The sequence below is a fragment of the Hemicordylus capensis genome, chromosome 1 (assembly GCF_027244095.1).
Source record: "Hemicordylus capensis ecotype Gifberg chromosome 1, rHemCap1.1.pri, whole genome shotgun sequence".
NCBI lineage: Eukaryota > Metazoa > Chordata > Lepidosauria > Squamata > Cordylidae > Hemicordylus > Hemicordylus capensis.
The window spans coordinates 443890959-443915753 of NC_069657.1; the positions used below are offsets into that span (position 1 = coordinate 443890959).

General features: G+C 45.8%; 1 protein-coding gene across 8 annotated transcripts in view; it reads left to right on the plus strand.

Moving 5' to 3' along the window:
• The window catches only part of CCDC85A (coiled-coil domain containing 85A), a 222631-nt gene that overhangs the window by 152251 nt on the left and 45585 nt on the right, over positions 1 to 24795 (plus strand). For 4 of the 8 annotated variants that reach the window (XR_008306253.1, XM_053246439.1, XM_053246449.1 and 1 more), the window contains one exon: positions 7259 to 7335. The exons of the other annotated variants lie outside the window; for them this stretch is intronic. Coding sequence is in view for 3 of the 4 variants with exons in the window: in XM_053246439.1 (XP_053102414.1) it covers positions 7259 to 7335 (77 nt within the window). In the remaining variant the exon portion in view is untranslated. The remainder of the gene's footprint in view (positions 1 to 7258; positions 7336 to 24795) is intronic. 8 annotated transcript variants of the gene reach the window in all.

Consider the following 24795-nt stretch of genomic DNA (forward strand, 5'->3'; position numbering starts at 1 on the left):
GTGAACTGTATAGCTGGTGAGATGGTTTGCTAGGGGAAACCACCACTGGCCACTGTGTGGCAAGAGAGTTCCTATCCTTTCCTTCAGGCCGATGGGGTGATCTAGACAGCATGGTGCAAGCCCATGGTTTCTGATTGGTCAGTAATCTGAACCCATGCCAGGGCAGCTCTCCAATCAGAAGCCTTGTTCTTCCGATTTGCTGGTTTCAAATTAGCACCTCATTTGTACAGGCAGGGATTCTCTGATCACCTTCCAGCTACCACTACTTTACACTTTTCTTTCTTCTGTCCATTTCCTCTCCTGTCTGCTCTTCTCTTTCAGCCGTCCATTTCCATCCCCGTTTCCAGACACATCCCGATTCTTTCCCCCTCAGCCTCAGGACTGGTTTCATATTGGCTGGCATCATAATTCTACCTCAAGCTAGTATAGCATCAGTATCACAGGACAAGATTGCATTTGCCATTAAAGATGGCCTAAAGTGGAATTTGAAACAAATTTGGAGGACCCTGTTCAGGCAAAACATCTGCAGGGACTTAAAAGAAAGTTTTAAAATATCAACCAAGAGTCACACAGTGCCTTTTTGGGGGGATAGTTCATCCCAGCTTGCAATTAAACTTTATCAGAAGCAATTTTACATAGATCTGGAGCATATGTGAATGTATTTGTTTTGCCTGTTTAGGCAAAAAAACAACACCACACCCCAACATACATAGAAATTTTGAGAGAAGTTAAGAGACTTGATCAGGGTAGGAGGATTTCTCAATTCTAAGTGGTGGTAGAAGTGGTAGGGTCCCACACACTTCTAATTCACATACTTCTAACTGAGGGAACCAAATTTCACTCAACAGTCATGAGGCCCATTCACTTGTTACGTTCAATACGTTATGAGCGTACAGTGTACAAAGGTACAGATCTGTACACAGGTACAATTATTCACACTAGCCGGCCCTGCAAAGAGCATCTGTGCGCTCTTTGGGGCCGGGTGTTCCCCCCACCCTCCTGCCCCGGTCTCTCTTGCCCTCCCCACTTCCTTCCCTCCCCTCCTTCCCCACCACCACCTGCACAGAGCATCTCCAACCAGTGCCACAGCTGCTCCTCACGGGGCAGCTGGCGGCCAAAAAGGGCCCCGCCGCCGCCGCTCCTCCTCCCAGGCGGCAAACAGGGAAGCCCCACCACCCATTTCCCTTCCGCCCCGGCCTCCAGTGGGCGTTTCCCTCCGGCCCCGGCCGGATGTTTCCCTCCCGCCCCAGGCTGCAACAGGCGTGGGGGCTTTGCCCCTTCCACCCGTTCCCCACTCACCCCCGCCGGTGGCGCCCAGGCCAGTCCATCCCAGTGCCTGCCTCCTCCCAGTGGCCAGGCTAGGCCTGCTGCCGCCACCGCCTCCTCACAGCGGCCGGGCCAACTGGCGCCCAGCCAATCAGGCGCCTCCGCCAGCCAACCGGAGCCCAGGCAAGCAGTGGGGGTGGGGCTTGCCAAACATCCCCACGCATCCCCACGCAGTTGTCAACTCAGTCAGCCATAAGAGAATTAAATATATAGATGCTATGTTTAACTCAGGCACAGCAGTGCACTTCCTGTCTGTGCCATGCATTTGAAGGACCTGTACCCGGTTGTGGCACTCACATGGCACCAGCGCTAACTGAGCAAGGAGGCAGCTTTTAAAAGGGCGATTTTCTTTATAGATTATGACCCTCTGGGGGCCAGGGAACCATCTTATTTATTATATATTTTCTACATAAACTTCTTTGAGAACTTCTTTTGAGAACTGGGATATAAATATTTGTAGTAGTCGAAGACTGTCAGGGGCCACAGGAGGCAAGCTGGTCTTGTGGTAGCAAGCATGAATTCTCCCCTTTTGCTAAGTAGGGTCCACCCTGGTCTGCATTTGGATGGGAGGATTACATGTGTGAGAGCTGTAAGACATTCCTCTTAGGGGATGGGGCTGCTCTAGGAAGAGCACCTGCATGCTTGCATGCAGAAAGTTCCAAGTTCCTTCCCTGGCATTTCCAAGATACGGCTGAAAGAGATCCCTGCCTGCAACCTTGGAGCAGTCGCTGCCAGTCTGTGTAGTCAATACTGAGCTAGAGAGACCAATGGTCTGACTCAGTATAGGGCAGCTTTCTATGTTCCTACCACAGTGGCTTGATCTACTCACTAATCTGGTCCATAGACATGGAAACCAGTAACCTGATTCCCAACAAAAAGCATCAGAGGAGGGCCCAGAGTGTGGAGTTAGATTAATGGAACTTTGCAGATGGTCTCTGCTTATTTCTGAACCATCACAGGTTCACTCATCGCTTGCTGTGACAACTCTTACAGTGAGTAGCATGTAAAACCTTAGATCACCCCTTTCCCCCATTTCCCTCCGTCTGGTACCACACTCTGTATAATAATCACTTCTGACAAACCACAATAGATTGCCTTCTCATTCTTTTGCAATTCACACGCACTCCCAGTGTGTGCACATATTTCAGTCTCCAGCGGGCTTCAGAATGGAAGGAAGCAAAGCTTCCTCGCCTGCCTTCTCATTCATTTTTATTTTATAGGCTGCCTAGCAGGTGAGGCAATCCGGATAGAACAGAGCAGCCAGAAGGAAGGCTTTGCAGGGTCCGTTGAGCTCACAGCTTTGCTCTCCACAGGCCTGCTCTTTAAATGCTATGGTTGCCCTCTTGGTTAAGAACCAACTTGTGCTACTGAAAACCCAACTTGAATATATGGTTGTTGGCTTGAGTAAAAAGTGGGCAGAAAGAACTGGGGCTGGATGATAAAACATGTGTTTATACATTTAGGGTTTCCCCCTCCAGTAGTAGCAATCTCTAAAATCCCGGAGGAAGTTGAAGAAATGGAGAACATATGAGTATTCTGCATAGATTTGGTAAATGGGCATTGCTTTTTTCCTAGGCTCTGCTGAGTCATGAGTGATCTCTTGAGTTGGTCCGCATGATACAGCCTCCGGCACACACAGTTATGAAGAGGATGTGCCAAGAGCAGGTCCATTGGGATGTCTTCCACAGACATCCCAACACCCTCTTGGTGGGTCCCTTGATCATGTTGCGGGGCCTGTTTTAATAAAATATCTGGAACGTATATAGGAGCCATTAGGTTGAACAGCACACCCCCCCCCCCCAGCCACATGATAAAGAGACATGCCAAGAGGCCATCAGGGTGTCCTCTGAAGACATCCTGATGGGCGCGTTCTCAGCACGTCCCCTTCATAATTGTGTTCCGGGGGGCTGTATCATGTGCACCACCCTTTGTCAACTGTGTACCTGCACCAAAAGCAAAGTGCAAAGTGGCAACATATGCAGTCTGTACCAGAGGCGTATCTAGGGAAAATAGCGCCTAGGGCAAGCACTGAAATTGCACCCCCCTGTCCAAACATCTGACACCCATCTTTTAGATAACCTTACTATAATATCAGCTGAAAAATATAAATCAAGCTCTTTAATCTTTTAAAATTTCAAAAACTATTTAGCAGTGGATGTAGCCAGACCAAAAAATGCTGGGAAACTACAAATCTCAGTATGCTGGGGCTCATGAAATACCCAAATAGTATTTGGAGGTGTACTTGGAAAACTAAACAGAAGTGCCTATCTAATTCTCTACTATGCATTGTAGCATCACTATTACATAAGTTTTAAAAATAAATGGAGAATTTGGCTTTTCCCAGATACTCTGAAAATAATTAAAGGATATGCAGAGTAAACTGTGTCACTGCTTGGAATATATTCTAGTCTTTCAGAAAGACAGTTAAAATGAGAGAGAGAGAGAGAGAGCAGGAAACTCCCAGTGGGCCTTAATACTAAGGATTTCACACTGATTCAAAGACAAACTCACCATTAATAGCCATATTATTAAGACATCACATTTAACTCACTTATCACAAGAAGCAAAGTAAGAGCAAATGAATACAGTCCTAGCTCATACGCTTCAGCTCAGTATTCACAAGCCCTGATTCTCTGTACATAGTGCCAAATTGAATATGTGTACAGTGACTTATATTAAATTATTATTTTTTTAACCTGTAGCCCCTTTGGGGCGCTTCCTATAGGCCGTGGGAGAGGGACATCTACAAAGGTTACCCCTCCCACCGCTGGCCTCTAGGGCCTTGCAGAGACCATTTGAGCATGTGCTGTGGCCATTTTTTAAAATAATTGTGTTTTTTTTAAAAATGGCTGCTGGAAACAAAATGGCCACTGTGCATGCTCAAATGGCCTCTGCAAAGCCTGGCATGGCCTAGGGCCTCACAGAGGCCATTTGAGCATGTGCAGTGGCCATTTTGTTTTTGGTGGCCATTTTTTTAAAATTAATTTTAAGAATTTGCGCCCCCCTTCAAGTGGCGCCCAGGGCATGTGCCCTGCCTGCCCTACCCTAGATACGCCCCTGATCTGTACACACATATGTATAGATAGCATGAACAGAGGAAGAAGCGAGATTCTGCCTTTCTGTTTGGTATAACTTGTGAAAGAGCTTGCATGACTGCAGACTATTTGCATGTAGGCTTTTTCACAAGTGATGCCAAATATGTAACAGGACCAGCAGGCACAAGGACCAGAAGGACAGCAGGCACAAAATCACTAAATGTGGTTTTTATGGAGTTTTATTTTATTTTAACTTTTGTAAACTGCCTTTTGATGTCTTATGAAAGGCGCTATAAAAATTGAACTATCAACAACAACAACAATAATATTATTATTACAACACATCAACTACAGAAGGCCACAATACTCAGGACAGCATGAATACTATGACGCTATCTTTAAATTCTCTTTAGTTTTCCATGACCCTTGGAAAGGGCCCGATAATTAAAGTATCAAATCCAGTCAATAACATCTGGTAGACTGTATGTAAACAGCATAATAATAATAATCCTGCTCCTCTCCTAAGTAGTTTGAGTGTAATGGGAGTACAGTCCTATGTATCTCACTTGTGTTCAGGTACATGCACTCTGGAATTCTTTTGAGTTTGTGGATCCAGGCATGGATAAAAACCACGTTGCAGCTTTAGGACGGGTTCAGACATCATATAGAACTCTGTCAATGCCAAGCTCTGTATGACATCCTTCAGTCTTGGAAGCACACACTCCCCACTTCTATCCCTGTGAGATGAGTCATGACACCTTACCAACCAATCTCAGCTTATTCTAACCTACTTGCTTCAGAGAACCTGAAATCTGAATCCGAGAGTATTTTCAGAACGCAAGTTCTCTGAAGCGAGTACATTAAAATAAGCCGAGACTGGTGGGTTAGGACATCCCAGCAAACCTTGGCTTATCCTAACCTGGAAAGGTAGTAGATGATTGGGCAGGGTTGGGAAGGAAGAGTGTGCACTTCTGAGGCTGAGGGACGTTGCACAGATCTCGGCTTTAACCGTGGTTCTGTGTGATATCTTAACCCACCCATTACCTCTTTGGGGCCAGAATGTGCAGGTATCACTTTGGCCTTTGCACAGCCCAGAAAAAAAGGTAAATTGGAAATTGCATTTTGGGTTCAATAGTTTAGCTTCTGCATTAAAACAAAAACAAAAAACCCTGAGCTGATCTTACTGGGAATGAGATCATAGCTCAGTAATAGTACACATAGTTTGCACCCAGTAGGCTCCAGTTCTCATCTTTGACATCTCTAGATAAGGCTTGGAAAGGCCCCTCTCTGGAACCCTGGAGAGCTACTGCCAGTCCCAACCTTGGTGTAACAGCCCTTAAACCAGGTAGGAGGCTGGCCCTTGAGGTACCCCCTTCTTTTCTTTCATGTGCCCAGAGCTGCTAGGCCATTGGGAGATTTATAACCAGGCCGATGGACTCAGACTGAGAGTTACCAACAAAAGGGTTGTTTATTTAGGAACATAGGAAGCTGCCATATACTGAGTCAGACCATTGGTCTATCTAGCTCGGTATTGTCTTCACAGATTGGCAGCGGCTTCTCCAAGGTTGCAGGCAGGAATCTCTCTCAGCCCTATCTTGGAGATGCTACCAGGGAGGGAACTTGGAACCTTCTGCTCTTCCCAGAGCAGCTCCACCCCCTGAGGGGAATATCTTACAGTGCTCACACTTCTAGTCTCCCATTCATATGCAACCAGGGTGGACCCTGCTTAGCTAAGGGGAGAAGTCATGCTTGCTACCACAAGACTAGCTCATTTGGAACAAAGGGATATGGGTCTGGGTTTAAAAGGAGCGGAGAGTGTGGAGGAGAGGTTAACAACACCGCACAACAAATTAAGGATAATAAAAGCATTAACTAGTCCCATTTCTGGTGTTTAACTTCAGGAGAAGGGAACCTTTACCTTTCTTGCATAATTTTCAGGATTTCCAGGCTGACTGACAACTCTTCTTTTTCAGCCAGATTTCCCTGGGACATAGCAGAAACTCCTGAGCAAGGCTCAGCCCATCATTCCAGAGCTGGTCAAAGCAGCTAAGGCTGTGCTTGAAACATTTAGACTAAACACCAGCTGCAGGGAGCTGCAAAACCTAGAAGCTAAAGCTCCACACTTAATGAATACAGGACCCCCTTACACTTGGGTTCTGAGATGTTGCTGGTCTACAACTCCCACAATTCCCATCCACCATGGCATTGTGGGGATGAGGAAAGTTGTAGTCCAACAGCATCTCAAGGTTGGCAACCCTTGATGTAGACAGTGCTGTAGACAAGAGGTCTCTAGCTGTGGCCGTCCTGCAGATATTGGTCTTCAACTCCCATTAGCCCTGGCTACTGGCCATTGTGACTTGGGATGATGGAGTTGTAGTCCAACAGCAATTGGAGCACTAAAGTCTGAGACTCCTGCTGTAGACCAGGGATTCTCAACGTTGGGTCCTCAGATGTTGTTGGACTTCAACTCCCATAACCCCCCACCAAAGGCCACTGAGGCTGGGATTTGAAGTCCAATAACATCTGTGGACCCAATGCTGAGAATCTCTGTTGTAGACAGTACTTTCCTGCTCTGAGCAGAGGTTTGGATTAGAAGGCCATCAAGGTCCTTTCCAACTCTAAAATTCTTTTGATTCTAGATGGACCTGTAGTCTGGCAGCTTCACGAGTTCATATTAAGTTAGATGGCTTCTAGTTGTAGCCAACCCCTGGAAATATGACCCCTGAGAGACCAACAGAGCAGAATGCTTTTAAACATATATGGCAGACGCAAGTCACTACTGCTGTGAATACAGCCGGTCATGAGTCACCTGCTGGGGACTGGTTCAGACCTCGGGTGTGCCAAAGCAGACCTGTGTGTGTAACACGAGTTCTTTTCTTTTGTCTTTTTAATTTTAGAATCAACCTTGTCCTATGTTAGGCAGCTGGAAGCAAGAGTAAGACAGCTGGAGGAGGAAAATCGCATGCTGCCCCAGGTGGGTGACTTCTCTTGCTAGGTACATTAGCTTGTAGCTCAGGCCCTTAGCTAGCAGACTGGCCCCGACTCATTCCAGCATTTGACCTCTGTAGCTTGACTGTCAAGGCTTTAAACCAGGAGTTGAGCTGGAGTGAATCTGAGTGCCGCTCATGGCTGTACACATCACAGATCACACTCATCTTTGTCTCTCACGTCGTTGCAGTGCTTGCGTTGTGAAGGTCCTCCCCGCTATGTGACACACTGTACGATGTGTGGTTGTTTCCAGCTACCGAATACACGTCTGTATACAAGTGGAAAGGACCAGCTATAAATTCATCCTGGGAGTTATCCTAGGGCCAGGTCCTTGTTGCATGTAGGTCATCAGGGCAATAGCTTAGGTAAATGTATGGCATGCCTGGGCATATGTCAGCAGTCAAGTGCTGCAATGATTTACTTCTCTCCACCATCTGGTGGCTCTGTGGGCACATGTACGCAGGATGGCTGGGCACAGGGCATCATGGATGTATGTCCTAAGCCAACAGGGCTGGTAGTTTGGCTCTACCAGACTTACCCCTTCCACTGCCACCGCTCTGTTTCCGTTGCAGCCTTAGCATATTGAGCTTTGTGTTTCGTGGGCCAGGACTTAACAAATCCCAGGCACGAGGGTGGCATAGCACTGAGAAATTTAACCGTGGCACCTAGACTAGGATATTCAGAATCAGAGTTATTTAATAAAATCTTCGTCTCAGGCGGCCCTGTTTCTCTTCTGAGTACTTTACTTGTAAAGGGAATAAAGAGAAGCCCATATACAGTACCTCCCCGCCACTCCACAGTGTCCATCACTAAGTCCGGTAATTTGGCCACGTGCCCATTGTCTGGCTCTTACATTTTTTTGGACTGCTTCCTAGATCCAAAGCAAAATGGTCAAAGCCTGACCTAGGCACGGACAGCCACAAATACCATGAATATTTATATACCGCTTTTCAACAGAAATTCCCAAAGTGGTTTACATAGAAATAAATAAAATAAAATAAATTAATTAAAATAACATAAAATGGCTCCTTGTCCCGAAAGGGCTCATAACCTAAAGAAGAAACATAAGACAGACACCAGCAACAGCCACTGGAGAGATGTTGTGCTGGGGATGGCTAGGGCCAGTTGCTCTCCCCCTGCTCAATAAAGAGAATCGCCACTTTGTAAAGGTGCCTCTTTGCTCAGTTAGCAGTAGACTAGCTGAGCATTCTGTCAGCTGACCCCCATGGGCCAGTCCCTGTTCACTAAGTCCTACAAAGTCCTAGCTTCAAAGATTGCTCCTCACTCTGAGCAATGCTGCCGAGACACTTGCTGTATTTCCTGATTACCTGCCTACCTCGGGTTTCTGTGTTTCTTATTTGTTGCTCTGGAATTCAGCCCCTGCCTCTTGTGCACCACACAGTTATCTCTGGCTCACTTGGACTAACAGCCAGCTTCCCCAGGTCCCAGAACCTAGCTGCCTAGAGCCCAACCCTTGCTGAGGCCTGATGCTGGGCCACCTTGAGCTTAGGTCGATTGACATGCCACTACCTTTATTTAGGGATGTGCAAAAAATTTTGGGCACAGAACGATCTGTGCCCAAAATGAACAATTTTGGGTGATTCGGGGCCGAACCGAATCACCCCCGATGTCCCCCGATATTTTTCGGGCACGAGCCGAATCACCCGAATTTCGGACCTGAAAAATTCGGGTGATTCGGTTCATGGTTGATTTTTGGCGATTTTTTAAAGTTTTAGTGACTTTGGGGCAGTTTGGGGGCATAGCATGGGATCTGGTCAAAAGGAGTGGGGTGGGGTGGTAGTGCCTAATGGGTGCAGGCTACCACCCCAATTTCAGGGGGATTGGGCAAAGGGCTGAATTTTGGTAAATTTCTGAAATTTTCATGTCTTTGGGGTAGATTGGGGCATATTGGGGCAGAAAGTGGGGCCTGGGGCAGAATACTGGGGTGGGGTGGTAGTGCCTAATGGGTGGAGGCTACCACCCCAATTTCAGGGGGTTTGGACAAAGGGGTGATTTTTTGAGAATTTTTGAAGTTGTAGTGACTTTGGGGCAGTTTGGGGGCAGAAAGTGGATCTGCCCCAAAATAGTGGGGTGGGGTTGTAGTGCCTAATGGGTGGAGGCTACCACCCCAATTTCAGGGGGATTGGGCAGAGGGATGATTTTTTGAGAATTTTTGAAGTTTGGGTGTCTTTGGGGCAGATTGGTGGCAGAAAGTGGATCTGCCCCAAAGGAGTGGGCTGGGCTGGTAGATAGTGTCTAATGGGTGGAGGCTACCACCCATCCCCAATTTAAGAGTGATTGGGCAGGGGGTGAATTTTGGTGAATTTATTTTTATGAGGTTTGTCTTCATAAGGTGAAATGTGCAAAATTGATTACTTCCTCATATTATTCATAGTAAAGGAAAGTGTGAAAAAGTGAAAGTGGGGTCATGAGAGTTGTTTAATTGAAAAAAAATCTCATTTGCTATGATAGAATGAGAATTCACACCTCAGAAGTTTTTTCTGCTGTACATGGACGATCTGAAGTATAGAAAGTCCCAGTCAGAAATCGAATCACTGCTAAACACTGTCCGTATATTCATTAGCGATATAGCAATGGAGTTTGGACTAGACAAGTGTGCTGCATTAATAATGAACAGAGGCAAATTAAGAAAAACAGAAGGAACAGAACTGCCCAATGGAAGCAAGATCAAGAACCTGGAAGAGAAAGAACATTACAAATACTTGGGTATTCTCCAGGCTGATAACATCTCACACACTGAAGTTAAAAGAAAAATTGGAAGTGAATACATCAGGAAAGTTAGAAAAATCCTCAAGTCCAAACTCAATGGCAGGAACACCATACAAGCCATAAACACCTGGGCTATACCTGTTATCAGATACACTGCAGGAATAATAGATTGGACACGGGCAGAGCTAGAGACGCTAGATCGTAAGACCAGGAAAATCATGACCATCAATCATGCTCTGCACCCCCACAGTGATGTCGATAGGCTCTACCTCCCTCGCAGCTCAGGTGGAAGAGGAATGATGCAAGTCCATCAAACAGTAGAGGAGGAGAAAAGAGGCCTTGAAGAATATATCAAGGGCAGTGAAGAAGATGCACTTCAAATGGTCAATATCGAGAAACTATTGAACACCAATGAAACAAAGCAGGCCTACAAGAAAGAACAAGTCAAGAACTGAGCAGAAAAATGGAAAAATAAGCCCCTGCATGGTCAATATTTGCACAATATAAGTGGAAAATCAGACATCACCAAGACCTGGCAATGGCTTAAGAATGGCAACTTGAAGAAAGAAACAGAGGGTTTAATACTGGCTGCACAAGAACTGGCACTAAGAACAAATGCAATAAGAGCAAAAGTCAAAAAATCCACCACAAACAACAAGTGCCGCCTTTGTAAAGAATCAGATGAAACAGTGGACCACCTAATCAGCTGTTGTCAAAAGATCACACAGACTGACTACAAACAAAGGCATGACAAGGTAGCAGGGATGATACACTGGAACATCTGCAAAAAAATTACAAGCTACCTGTAGCCAAAAATTGGTGGGACCATAAAATTGAAAAAGTTGAAGAAAATGAAGATGTAAAAATATTATGGGACTTCCGACTACAAATAGACAAACATCTGCCACACAATACACCAGATATAACTGTAGTCAAGAAGAAAGAAAAACAAGTCAAAATAATCGACAGGAATACCAGGGGATAGCAGAATAGAAGAAAAAGAAATAGAAAAAAATCACAATATACAAAGATCTACAAATTGAAATTGAAAGGCTGTGGCAGAAAAAGACCAAAATAATCCCAGTGGTAATTGGCACCCTAGGTGCAGTTCCAAAAGACCTTGAAGAGCACCTCAACACCATAGGGGCCACAGAAATCACCATTAGCCAGTTACAAAAAGCAACTTTACTGGGAACAGCCTATATTCTGTGACGATATCTATAATAACAGCAACAACATTGATAATAAAATTCAGCCATCCCAGGTCCTTGGGAAGGACTCGATGTCTGAATAAAACAAACCAGTCAATAACACCTGTCTGACTGTGTAAATAAATAAATAAATAAATAAATAATGATTTTGTAATATGTGAATGGTGCAATGAGTGTTTTCAGCTTTGACAGTTGATTTTACTCAATAGCTCCGTGATCCATTTGTTACCAATAGTACTGACGCCATTCTTGTGAGAACTGAAAAGAGAGTTACGTCATAGAACGGTGGGGTCTCTGCTACACTGGCTAAAAATGTCTTGGTCTTGGGACAAGTGACTTTTACACTGACTCGTAGACGCCTTCATTTGCATGTCTAGGGGCCTTGTTTCATGCATTGCTTCTCCCTCACTGGTTGCTTCAACACTGATATGGGAATGTGTAAAGTCGTTTGCCCACGTTTGTGTTTCTGACACCAAGGTTGGCAACCTTGCAAGCAACGTGGGTGATACTGTAGGCACCCACGTGGGCGAAAGACTACTCATTTTTCGACTGCTGTGGGGGCAGCCATGGGAGAGCGTAGACAGCAGTAAATGTATAAAGCAGAGGAGGCCTTATTTTCTGGATAGTTGTGGGATTGTGGCAACACAATCCCTTTTGAAATGCAACCCTCAGAAGCTTTTGGGTTGCGCTGGGTTGTTTTAATACGAAGATCTGTGTTCTTGGAAAACTGAGACTGATGCCGCTGCAAGCTCAATGCACCCCATCACCACCACCACCACCCCGCGCCCTGCTCATTGCAGCAATCAGATGTTCTTACTTCATTTTGTTTTTAATTTCTCATTAATGAGCATCATCAAGCACTTACGCTTGGGGTGGTTCAGATTAAATTCTTTCTCATGCTTTATCTACTTTCCCCCTCAAGAAGTGATTCTTTGCTAGCAAAATCTCACTGGAGGCTCAAACATGTGTTGCCGAATGAATATTTGATTTTTAGAGAAGTCTGCCACAAGAAGTTTTAAAGAAGTCTGCAACAAGCAGCCACCTTCAGGCTTTCAAAGATTCAACCGTCTCCTCCTCCTCCTCCTCCTCCTCCTCCTCCTCCTCCTTTCCTAGCTCATATAGTACTGAAAATCTAAAAAGTTTGAAAATATATTTCAAAGTATCTACGTGATTGACAGCCTGATCCTAGAAACTGAATTTTGTTTGTCACAATACCAATACATTGTATTTGAGCTGCAGCAGCAAAAGCAGCATTCTACACTTGAAAACTGTTACTACAGCTATTCAAAGCTGTATTAACCTTAGCATTGTTACAGAAAAATAATAGACACAACAGGGAGGCACCAGGAAGAACATTCCATTTTAAGTGTGTCCTCTGATTTTGAGGGCATCACCTTGGTCTATTTAGTTCAGAAAAAAGACGATTGCAGGGAGGCATAATAGAGGTCTGTAAAATCATGCATGGTGTGGAGAAAGTGGATAGAGAGAAATTCTTCTCCCTCTCACATAACACTAGAACCAGGGGTCATCCCATGAAATTGATTGCCAGGAAATCTAGGACCAACAAACGGAAGTACTTTTTCACACAACCCATCATCAACTTGTGAAATTCTCTGCCACGAGATGTGGTGACAGCCAACAACCTAGTGGCTTTAAGAGGAGCTTGGATAACTTCATGGAGGAGAGGTCTATCAACGGCTACTAGTCGGAGGGCTGCAGGCCACCTCCAGCCTCACAGGCAGGATGCCTCTGAGTACCAGTTGCAGGGGAGTGACAGCAGGAGAGAGGGCATGCCCCCTCAACTCTTGACTGTGGCTTCCAGCGGCATCTGGTGGGCCACTGTGTGAAACAGGATGGTAGACTAGATGGGCCTTGGGCCTGATCCAGCAGGGCTGTTCTTATGTTCTTATGAGGGTGCACTGTGGAGGGTTTTTTTCTCCTTTCACCCTGTTTTTCAAGGTGCACCTCCTTTAAAAAGTGTATCTATCTATCTGTCTATCTATCTATCTATCTATTTGGTTAGAGTGCTGGACTATGACCGGGGAGACCCGAGTTCAAATCCCCATTCAGTCATAATACTAGCTGGGTGACTCTGGGCCAGTCACTTCTCTCTCAGCCTAACCTACTTCACAGGGTTGTTGTGAAAGAGAAACTCAAGGATGTAGTACACCGCTCTGGCTCCTTGGAGGAAGAGCGGGATATAAATGTAAAAATAATAATAAATAAAAATAATAATATTTTAAATCTCCACGCTAACCATTGGGAACTTCCTTTGCTGCTTAGTTGCAAGGATTCTTTGAAGGGCTCTCCCCTGGAATCTTGAAGAAGAAGGAGGAGGAGGAGGAGGGGGAGGAGGAGGAGGAGGAGGAGGGCTGTCCCCTGAAAAATGTGCAAAGGAAATAACCCCTCAAGGTTGAAAGATTCCCTGTTGGAGATGATCTTTTCCTGTGGGACCACCCTTCAAAAAAAGCCCTGGTTTTGCTCCAATTTAATGTAAAGAAGCTGAGTTACTCCATTGCATTAAATTTGGACTGAATTCAGATCTAGGGGCAAAAACCTGTGGGTTGAGAGAAGAAGCAAACCCCCACAGTTCCTCTGTTGAGGTTGACACCACCACCGCACCATGACATCCTTGGGTTTTGCTCCAGCAGTGTCTGAATCCCCCCCCCCCCACAATTTAACAGAGCTCATTTACATTTAATAAGGAGCAAGGGAGCCCAGCAAACCTTCTCCGTCTGAATTTTAATTCAAGTTAAAGAAGAATTCAGGGACTTGTACTGTTTTCCTCTCTTTATAGATCAGCTTTTAGCAAGCCTCCAGAATTCATTTCTGAGCCTGGCTGAGTAGAATTTCTCCTGCATCTCTGCTTGGGTGGGAATCTGCACACTAGGGCTGAGGGAAAGAATTCTGACTGGGCCTTGCTAGTCTCCTTAGACTGAGGGCTGCAGGGCTGACATATACCAGTGGCTGCATCAGCTTGACTACTACAGCAAGTGTCAGCCCAAGCTCTGCACTTGTACCACTGTCAACTTTTCAGTGGCTCTTTTTTTTTTTTTTTTAAACTGGTGACTCCAATTTGATCAATTTGAGCTGGTCTTGTGGTAGCAAGCATGAAATGCCCCCTTTGCTAAACAGGGTCTCCCTGGTTTGTATTTGAATAGGAGACAAGGAGGCGAGTCTCATGATCAGTGAGACTCACCGGGAAGGGGTTTGTGGGGAGAGCGGGCTTAGCCTGCTCTCCCCGCAGACAAGCAAGAAACTAGCCCTGGGTGGCCAGATCGGCTGCCCACAGGACTGCTAGCTCTGTCATGAATGTAAGCACTTGAAAAAATTCATAGGACATAAACTGAGTAGTACCCCACTGCCTTGCGGGTGAGAGGGGTGTGTGTGTAGTGTAGTTGGCACATGAAGTTGGCACTGTCCAAAGACAGTCAAAATGAATAGAAGAAATGAAGGTGTGTAATGAATCCTTATAGGGATTCATTGAGGAAAGGTTATCATACACCAAAGAATCCAAACACTTGAAAAATAGTGACCACACATTTTGCTCCATAACTCCACTTCTACAAGGGCTAGGGCTTAGCTCCCCCCCTCCCTTTTTAAAGAAAGCTGGGAATCTGGGAGAATTAATAAAAGGGATCCGAATCTTGAATTGAATCGAATCTGGCACAATTTATTTTGCACTCAAATCTAACCAATGCACCACAGGGTCGATTTTTTCCATCTCCAAAACACCCGAATCGGCTATATTGGGGTACAAATCAGTTTGTACCCAAATTGATTCACACATCCCTATCCTCAAGGGCCTGATACAGCAGAGCTGTTCTTCTTCTTTTTTTTTATGAGAGCTGATCTTGTGGTAGAAAGCATGAATTGTCCCCTTTGCTAAGCAGTTTCCAACCTGGTTTGCATTTGAATGGGAGACTACATGTGTGAGCCCTGTAAGATATTCCCCTTAGGGGTTGGGGCCGCTCTGGGAAGAGCATCTGCATACTTGCATGCAGAAGGTTCCAAGTTCCCTCCCTGCCATCTCCAGATAGGACAAGATTTTTTTTTTATAGAACAAGATTTTTTTTAATTGAACCAACAAACTACCAAAGCATACAGTACGTTGCCAAAGCACAATTATATACAAAGTGGTTGTTTGTACATGATATATCTACAAAGATTTACACACAAGGATTTGGAAACACACAAGTTATGAAGTATATGCAGGTAGTACTGTAACTCGGGGGTGGGGGATTTCATGGCACATCAGGTAATCGGGGGGGTTACGTCTGACGTCCATTTCCACAATTTGTCCCATTGCTGTTTAGAAGAGATACTCTTGTCTTTTTGCACATAACCATACAAACTCTTCCAGAAGAGATTTACTGTCTCATCTGCGTGAACCTCTTGGTTGCGTCTTCCCTCCCTATTCCTATGCACAGGCATTGCATAAATGACATACAAGTTTACTAACCTGATTATGAGAAGGGGAACATTCCAGTTCCCTAGTATGGGGGCACCCGTTCCGTCCCGTTTCCTTGAGGGTTTCTTTCTGGGACCTCGAAAGGAGGTTCTGTCGCTCAAACCTGAGGTTAGTTCTTCTCAAGTCTGTTTTTCCAAATCAGGCCACTCTAACAACTTGCTTACTCCCTGCCACACTCTTTTGGCTACCACACACTCTTTTAAGAAATGTGAGTGTGTTTCCCTAGCTCACAAGCTTTCTGTTTACAGGTGATTTTAGGGCACTCTTGCTGGTCCTCTGGGAGCCATGGCTTAGCCGCATTAAGTGGTAGTACTTGATGGTATAAGCGCCACCTTGTTTCCCATGAATGGAAAGGGACTTTTTTCTCTTTAAAGAGAGCGATAGGGTGATCGGGTTGCAACAAGTACTGTGAAGTGCGTTGTTTGTAGCGTTTACATTCTAAATCAGGTTTTAAGAAACCCACTTCTAGAATCCCTCCATAAATTGTTTTCCTTAGCTGAGAGAGACTCCTGCCTGCAACCTTGGTGAAGCTGCCACCAGTAGACGATACTGAGCTAGATTTACTAATGGCCTGACTCGGTTTAAGGCAGCTTCCTATGTTCCTGCTGTATTTTCCTATGTTCTTAAGGTCTTTAACACCTCTCTCTTGATCCCAAAGGGCACCTGTTTCTTTCACCATTTCCCAAGTTTAATACACTTTCTTTTTTTATCTCAAGATTATGCAGACTTTGCTTGGGAGCCTGGTGGAGGTCAGGGTCACACGTGTCAGTGATAATATGCACACAGCAGGGCAGTGGGCATAAGTGTGCTCCATCCATTGTGCCTACCAAAAATATCTGCTCTCTGGCATATGTCTGTACAGTCAATTCCCACCCTTCCTTCATGGTGAAGTTATTTCAGGTTTTGGACGTAGATGCATAGATCCTGATGTTTCATCATAAATCCATTGGGGAGGAGTGCGTGAAGGGACATGGTCCAATCACACACAGCCTTGTTGGGAATCCTAATGTGTGATTCCGGAATGCTGCAAAATGATGAGAAGCTGAAAGCATGAGGAGAGGAGAGGAGAGCTGGTCTTGTGGAAGCAAGCATGACTTGTCCCCATAGCTAAGCAGGGTCTGCCCTGGTTGCATATGAATGGGAGACTTGATGTGTGAGCACTGCAAGATATTCCCCTCAGGGGATGAAGCCGCTCTGGGAAGAGCAGAAGGTTTCAAGTTCCCTCCCTGACTTCTCCAAGACAGAGCTGAGAGAGATTCCTGCCTGCAACCTTGGAGAAGCCGCTACCAGTCTGTGAAGACTATACTGAGCTAGGCAGACCAATGGTCTGACTCAGTATATGGCAGTTTCCTATGTTTCATGCTAAGCTTTCAACAGCCAGACAGTAAGAACGAATGCTTCTGCTTCCTGTTGGTGTGAGACTGGATAAAATCCAAGCTCCTTCTGAATCAGTGGCCATAGATGGAAGTTTTGGCGCAAGAAAGCAATCCCTTCCCAAGATTTACAGCGGGCTGCCCTACCCTTCTTCCACAGATCATGTCAAAGTGAATTTGCTTGGGGCATAAAGGCATGTGTTTCATCACTTTATGGCAGGGCTTACTCAAGCACAAAGCTATGTGAGTCTGCTGGGTGAAGATATAGTCTGGGAGACATAGAGACAGAACAGTCTGTGTTCAGAGATGCTGGAAATGTGCAGTATCTTAGGCCTGGTACCCTCTTCTGGGTTGACATGGTAAAATCATCACAAGATGTCTTTATCTCTTCAGATTTGCCTTTGTGCTGCATATCAGAAACCAGCCTCTAGAATCTATTTTGTAGTGTGTGGCATGGAATATTCATAAATATTCCAGCTTAAGTCACAAAACAAAACTGTTTCCAGTTCAGTTTTGGTGGGGGAAAGGGAGAATAGTTAGACGTGGCTTAGAGAAAAATCCCCACATAGATTCTAGGAACAAGAAATTGATTTGGGGAAGTAACATCTTAAGAAAATGCTCCTTATTTGGATGTGCTTAGACAAATTTGAATTTATTTCCCTAAGATGTATTTGATAATTAAAAGTGAGTTTTATATTAGTATTTTAACTGCTTTTATTTTATGTTTGATGCGAACCCCCCTGAGCCATTCAGGGATGGGTGGTATATAAATGAAATGCGTAAATGAAATTATATTTTACCCATTGGGGGTTGTTGCACAGCCTGATAGGAAATGACTGTCATTCCTCACTGCCACTATTCAGCCCGGAGCAGAGGTGGGCTTTTTAATTTTCCTGCCCGTACTTCTCCATGCCAGCTTGAAAACTGGTATGTGGTGGAGAAGCACTCCAGGGACCCAGTTCATAGCAATGTCTTTCCCAGCATGCAACAGCCTTCCCAAGGAATTATCGGAGAAGACACCATAGCCTCTTGGTCCCTCAGTCATGTTGAACATTCGTATTCTCCTCAGACAGTATCCCTATTCTGCCTTCAAATGTTATACGTAAATACTGTATAAGTAGTGATAGAGATATGAGAGAGAGAGAGAGAGAGAGAGAGAGAGAGAGAGAGAGAGAGAGAGAGAGAGAGAGAGATTGGCCAGCCTCAGGAATGTAGGGGTGTATGCTAAACTGGACCCAAACTGGACTGGGACGGTTCAGTTCTGTACCACCTCAACCCCCCCATTCGGTTGGGGGGGGCTTGTGTTTATTTTCCCCTTCAGTTTTTTTAAACTCACCCCTCTGGTGGGGGGGCGTCTCCAAGGTAGCAAGCGGGGGGTGTTTCTCTGGAAGTTCCCACCCCGGCCTCTATTATGCAGCAAATCACCCTGTTTGGGCAGTCTTTGCCCCATTCCGGGTCTCACCCCCATCACAATGGCCATTTTGGAGGCCGCCGCACATGCCCAATGGGCCTCTGTGTAGACAGGTCTTCTTTTTTTTTAAGACCACAAACACACACACACACTGGCCAGGGTGGTGGTGGTTCGGTAACAATACCAATACCGAACTGGGGAGGGTTCAGTTTGATATCAGAACATCGGATCAAACAGGTTCGATGTCGAACCTGTTTGCACATCCGTACAGGAATGTCTGCAAGCTTGAATTTGTAATTCACAAACACCCTTGTAAACAGAGGTGAGCTGTCTCTGAAAACCGAGAAAGGCCTTTTGATTTGTAGGCACTGCTAGAATTCAGCCAATTGTTTCTTGAAGCTATTTGATCTGGTGGCTATCGCAACAAGAACTGGGGCAATGAGTTCCATCGATGGACTGTGCCTCTCTCATATGCCAGCTACCTATAAGGTTGTGTGTGTTTTTTTAAATTGTATTTGTACACTGTCCCAAACTTACACCTCTGGGTGATTTACAACATAAAACAAATTGCAGGTGGCCCTCATTATCCGTGGTTCCAGCAACTGTTGTTTTATGTATCTGCAGTGAAGCCCTAGATACCTGGTTTCTATACTCGTGGGTGTGAAAATGGGCGATTTTCACCTATTCGCGTGAAAAGGCCATCAGAAATTACTTCTAGAGTCATTTCCAGCGTCATTTCTGGTCTGGAGGCAGCAAAGAGCCACCTTGTGACCCTTTAAAAAAAATCCCGCCTTTTTGTTGTTGTTGCTAAAATTGGAGGAATTGGGGTTTTTGGAGGGCATTGCTGGAGACCTGGAGAGCAAGGTAGCAAGCTTTATTTCTCTGATTTATGCTCCCCCCACAATTTTTAGCCTTGTGTGTGTGTTAGGAACCGAGCCCCAAGAGTCTCACAGGGGTAAGGTTTTGTTATTCACTGTTTCCATATTTGCACCTCTAGGCAAGAACGGAACCCCTGCGAATAACGAGGGCCACCTGTATAATCCGAAACATTAAAACCCTAAAACAATTTGAACCCACAAGTCTTGCTAATTTGAACCCACAAGTCTTGTTAAAAATCTTGGGTTAATACATGTGTCTTTAGAGACTTTTAAAAAGGTGTCAGTGGTGGGGAGGCTCTTGTTTCAGCAGGGAGTTGTCCCCTTTGCTAAGCAGGGCCCATCCTGGTTTGCATTTGGATGGGAGACTACATGTGTGAGTACACATGTAAGGGATAGTCCCCTTAGGGGATGGGGCCGCTCTGAGAAGAGCACCTGTATGCTTGCATTTTGTTTGTTTGTTTGATTGATTGATTGATTTTTATACCACCCTTCCAAAATGGCTCAGGTTGGCATGCAGAAGGTTCCAAGTTTCCTCCCTGGCAGCATCTCCAAGATAGGGCTGAGAGAGACTCCTGCCTGGAACCTTGGAGAAGCTGCTGCCAGTCGGTGTAGACGATACTGAGCTAGGCGGATGGATGATCTAATTCGGTAGAAGGCAGCTTCCTATGTTCCTCTGTATCCCTGACCTTTTTTAAATAGTTTGAGACTGTGGCTGGCATGATGCCCAATTCTACTGAGAGCAGAAGACATCCATGCCACTGCTGCTGTGGGCATGGAAGCTGTGTCACTGCAGTCCAAAATGGTGGCTGGTTCAGTGGTGTCCCCTTGTGGCAAATGGAGGAAACGGCAGAGCTGCTTGCACAACCACTGGTTGAGAGGGTGGCTCCGCTGCTTTGTTATCCACGGCAGTGCCGCCACTGTTGTCTTCCATCCCTGGTAAACCTGCACATCATGTCAGCCAGAGTGAGGAACTTAGGAAGCTGCCTTATACTGAGTCAGACCATTCGTTCGTCTAGCTCAGTATTATCTGCACAGATTGGCAGCAGCTTTTCCAAGACTGCAGGCAGGAGTCTCTCTCAGCCCTATCATGGAGATGCTGCCAGGGAGGGAACTTGGAACCTTCTGCATGCAAGCACACAGGTGCTCTTCCCAGGGCAGTGTAAGAGATTTTGTCACCCCAAAACTCCTGCAACCAGGAATAAATGAGGGCTCCAAAATTCCTCACGTTACCAATGGGTTCTTTTGATGGTACTGGTTGTCAAGAATCCCGAGACCCAAGAAGACACGAGGAGAAATGGAAAGGTATATTCAATCAAAGCTGGTTTATTTTCCTTACCAATATTCAGATGAACTGCAGTACATACACACAATGGCTTTCCTTTCTCTCACAGCAACTAAATTAAAATTCAACTGACACCCTATAGATAATCAGAGCTTTCACTTCACTCTTTTCGGCTTACCCTCTGAGCTTACCAAGAGAGAAACTGATGTTTCCCCTTTTGTCAAGATTTTCGGGTGTGTCGAGTTGGGCAATCTTCCTCTATTCGCCTCAGCTTCAGCGTCCACCCCTCTCTCCCCTGAGTTCGAAGTGTCCATCTTCCAAATATGGAAGGGATCTTTGTCACCCCAAAACTCCTGCAACCAGGAATAAATGAGGGCTCCAAAAATCCTCACATTACCAATGGGTTCTTTTGATGGTGCTGGCTGTCAAGAATCCCAAGACTCAAGAAGACACGAGGAGAGGTGAAGGGATTATAATTAATCAAAACAGATTTATTTTCTTACCAAAATTCAGATGAATCACAGCATGCAGCAAAATTACTTCTCTCACACAAAGCAGACACAAAACTAACAGCCTTGTTTCAGTCATAATACTCACAGCCTCGGACCAACTTCCTCCTTTCCTCTTTTCGTGTGCCATCCCTACGCTGCCACCCCGAGGGAGAGAGCCCGGACGGCCTTGCATCCACTCGTCCCACCGACCCCCTCTTGCTCCAGATCAGGGTCCTAAGTACCCCACCCTATCTGCCCACGCACCCGAGGGTGATTGGCCAAGACGGGGTCCTGACCATCCATGACCCCTTACTCAACCCGTAACTTTTGACATTTAAACACCATTGGTCAGGGGAGATTGGAAAGAGGAACCAGGTGTGATGTATGACCAGGAGAGATATGAAAGAGGAACCAGGTGCAGGTGCAGGTCGAGTGACCCCCTCCCCTTCCTCAGATGGAACATTTGGGAGGGAGAGTTCTCGATATGAGTTATCGAAAAATGAGGAAGCGTGCCCAAGCCAACAGGCCGATTTTCTCTAGCATGGAAAATGTATTGGAATAGGGGAACTTGACATTTGCCCAAGGGTTCATGTTAAGTTCAAGACCCGAACTATATCAGCAATCAGACTCATGTCAAGCATTTATCTAATACAACATGGTTAACCTATCTACATGCTTATTCAATATAAAAATGATCCCAAGTGAATCTTACAGCAGCCCCATCCCTACAGGCCAATATCTTACAGTGCTTACGTGTAGTCTCCCATTCAAATGCAAACCAGGACAGACCCTGCTTAGCAAAGGGGACAATTCATGCTTGCTACCACAAGACCAACTCTCTCATTCTGTGTCTCACACAAAATTGTATCTATTGTGTCCTTTGAGCACTACTAGCTCTTAAAGAGGAACTGAACATGTGTATCAGGACCTTGCAAATGTGGATATATATATAGGAGGAATTACAAGCAGAATAATGCATGTTGCTCCCAGATCCAATTGGAAAGTTGTCAAGTCACCAAGTCAGACATTTTCCTGAGAAACAAGTTCTGTTTTTTAAAAGACAAAGCAGAAGCCTGTTAGAAACAAAGGGTGACATCCAGACTAAGTTACTCAGTAGTACTACTCAGGAGTTACTCTAAAGGACTATTTAATTTCAAAGGAGTAATTTAGTCTGACTGTCAGCCATTTCCCCCCCAAAAGCTGGTAATATAATTTGCTTGAAAGTGTCACCTTTTAATAGAACAATAAGCCAGTCAAAACTATTGCCAGGACAACAGTATCTGAATGAAACAGAAGGATCCTACCTTTGTTGCCAGAAGTGTACAAGCGGAACATACAAGAGCTGCAGGAATTGAATTCTCAACTTCCATGGCAACGCAGCCGAAGTCGGACAAAGCAAAGGTAGCAGCGTAATGTGCTTATGCAGAGGTTAGGCAATGAATCAGAAGGAGAAAATAATAATATCTTTGGAGAAGATTTTTCCCCGCAGTTATGTGGAAGACAGGGAAAATATATTTCATAATTACTTCTGAGTAGGGCAAGTTATTGCAAATCCTGCTTGGGTTTCTTTTTTCTTATTGGTTTTGGTGTAGAAATTGGTTTCCCTGTGGGCCTCGGAGAACAAAACAGGGGACCTGGGAATTTGACTGTAGCTCAGTGGCAGAGTGAGTGCTTTGTATGAAGAAGGTCTCAGGTTCAGTTTCCGGCATCTCCCACTAGGGTCAGGAAAGACTCCTGTATGAAGCCCTGGAGAGCTGCAGCCAGTCATGCAGGCCTGCTCAACTCTGCCCCCCAGCTGTTTTTGGACTACAACTCCCATAATCCCCAGCCATAGATGCCAATTGCCAGGGATTGTGGGAGTTGTAGGCCAACATCTGCAGGAGGGCCAAAGTTGAGCAGGCCTGATAGGGGATACTGAGCTAGATGGACAAAGCTGGGTATAAATTGGTGTAAGACAGCCTCCAATGTTCAAGAGATGCAGAATAAAAGGAGAGGGCCGTTTGAGGGGAATGACTTCTGAGTTTTATAAGGCAGGCTTTTGAGGAACACTGGACTCTTCTTCAGGCCCCATAGAAAGCGAAGTCGTCCTCAACTTCCCATAAAGCTGGCAAGGTGCCTTGCTGGATCAGACCCAAATCCATCAGATTCCATGTTGTGTGGCCAACAGTGACCGGCCGAATGCATCTCTGAAGATCACTAACGGGGGGTCGAGATGCTAGGCCCCCTTGCTCTGTTTTCTGCCCCCAGCACCTGGCAGCAGGTTATGTGTTTGTTTGTTTGTTTGTTTGTTACTTTTATATCTTGCCCTTTCTCCAAGGAGCTCAGAACGGCACGCATGGTTATGTGTATCCTCACAACAACCCTGTGACAAAGGTTAGGCTGCGAGGTAAATACCTGGCCCAGAGTCGCCCAGTGAGTTTCATGACCAAACAGGGATTTGAACTCGGATCCCCGCGGCCCTAGTCCAGCACTCTAACCACTGCACCACATGGGCTGCATGTGCATGCTAGCCACACCCCCTGCATCGACATCAGAGTCAGGGGGTGTGGCCAGGAGCTGGAAGGGGAGCCGCGTGGCCTCTCACTCACTCCTTCTCAGCCAGTGAACAAAATACCAACTGGGTGCTTGCTTGCTTGCTTTCTCTCCCTCGCTCTGAGCAAACAAACAAACACCCAAGACAGCATTTCATTCACCAGCTGGAAAGGAGTAGGCAAGCAGCTGTGCCTCGCACCCGCAACTGGTAGACATTTCGCACTCCAGTTGGGTCCAGGAGCAGGGCGAGGGGGTGCCCTGGAGGAGGGGCAAGGGATGCCATGGTGGGGTCTCCTGACCCCAGGGACATCTGTGCCCCCTTGTCCAGGGAACCTCTTTGCCATCCCTGAGATGGCTCCAGGAGGCTTATGGATGTCTTTGACCACGTCAGGTCTATAAACTGAGGCACAGCCTTCCCTGCCATTCTTTCAACCTTTTTCGCACTGAGCTATGGTACTTCCTATCCTAGACTTTACCAGGGCACTTTCCCCATTTGGCTGTAAAGTGTCCTGTCTTTCTTGCTGAGGGCGAGTTCTTAACTTACCAAGCCCCTCCCCAGTGACTCCAGTGACCACCCTCACTCCTCTGTTAGGACTTGAACTTAGATACATGGTCAACATCACCAAGGGAAGGCTGACTGCAGTGTGGGAAGCAACCACATTGTCTCTTCCTTCCAAGTGCTGGGTTCGAAAAGACCGTTAGAGGGAGGGGGAGGCACAGGAAAGTGACAACGGGCAACAAGCCAGCCTCTGTAAGATGCTTGTCTTCATTTCAGTGGCATTTGTGTAAGAACTCTTTAAGTGGATCCTTAAATGGATCGTGCTTAGATAAGTAACACCACCACCTAGCTTAACCCAGTCAGCCCTTGTTACTCATAATGCCTGCTCCTTCAGCTTGTGGTGGGTGAATCAATTTTTTTACTCCCATGATGGCAGCTTCTGCCTACCCTTCTCTTTGGTTGGTTGTTCTCACTTCCCTTGCTTTTTAAATTATTATTATTTTACACAGTCAGACAGGTGTTATTGACTGGTTTGTTTTATCCAGACACTGAGTCCTTCCCAAGGATC